At 22.6% G+C, this 593-nt stretch overlaps 1 protein-coding gene across 1 annotated transcript in view; it reads right to left on the reverse strand.

Annotated features, from left to right (window-relative positions):
* LOC107621131 (agamous-like MADS-box protein AGL9 homolog) overlaps nt 138-593 on the reverse strand; it is a 5,427-nt gene continuing 4,971 nt past the window's right edge. Inside the window, exons 2-3 of the mRNA XM_016323168.2 lie at nt 451-538; nt 138-203 (exon numbers count right to left, since the gene is read on the reverse strand). Coding sequence (XP_016178654.2) covers nt 138-203; nt 451-538 — 154 coding nt within the window. The remainder of the gene's footprint in view (nt 204-450; nt 539-593) is intronic.

The raw sequence follows: 593 nt of genomic DNA on the forward strand, positions 1-593 counted from the left end.
TATGTAAATATAAAAAATATTTTGAGTTAATTAATTAATTTGTTCACGTTAAATTAATTAGAATTTAATTCTTTCAGTTACAAAGCTGAAAAGAATTTAAATAAAGACCTAATTTATTTAGTCTTGTTTTATATCATTTACCGTTGTGAACGTTGTAGGAGTTCTACGTATGCTTTCAATGTCACATAGTCTTGGTAAGTATTCTGTAATATAAAATGACATAACACAATTTAGTCTTTTAAGTATAAAAAAAAATTTCTTGTATAAAAAAATATTACATGTATATAATTATTATATTCTCCTATCTAATCATTTAAATTTTTAAAATAAATAATTTTATAACAACTTTCATATATATATATAAAAAAATATGATATTTTAACTGTTTCAATAATTAATCTGTTGGCAGATATTTATTAATACTACAAGCAGAACTGTATGATATATTACCTGAGGCTGAGTGTCATGGTTTCTTACTTGGGTGGTCTGTGGCAAGCTATACTTGTGCATATGATATCTCTCTATGGTTTTCATCATGCTGCAACACATATTTATAAATATTATTATTACAAATATATTGTATAGATATTAAA

The sequence above is a fragment of the Arachis ipaensis genome, chromosome B10 (assembly GCF_000816755.2).
Source record: "Arachis ipaensis cultivar K30076 chromosome B10, Araip1.1, whole genome shotgun sequence".
Taxonomy (NCBI): domain Eukaryota; kingdom Viridiplantae; phylum Streptophyta; class Magnoliopsida; order Fabales; family Fabaceae; genus Arachis; species Arachis ipaensis.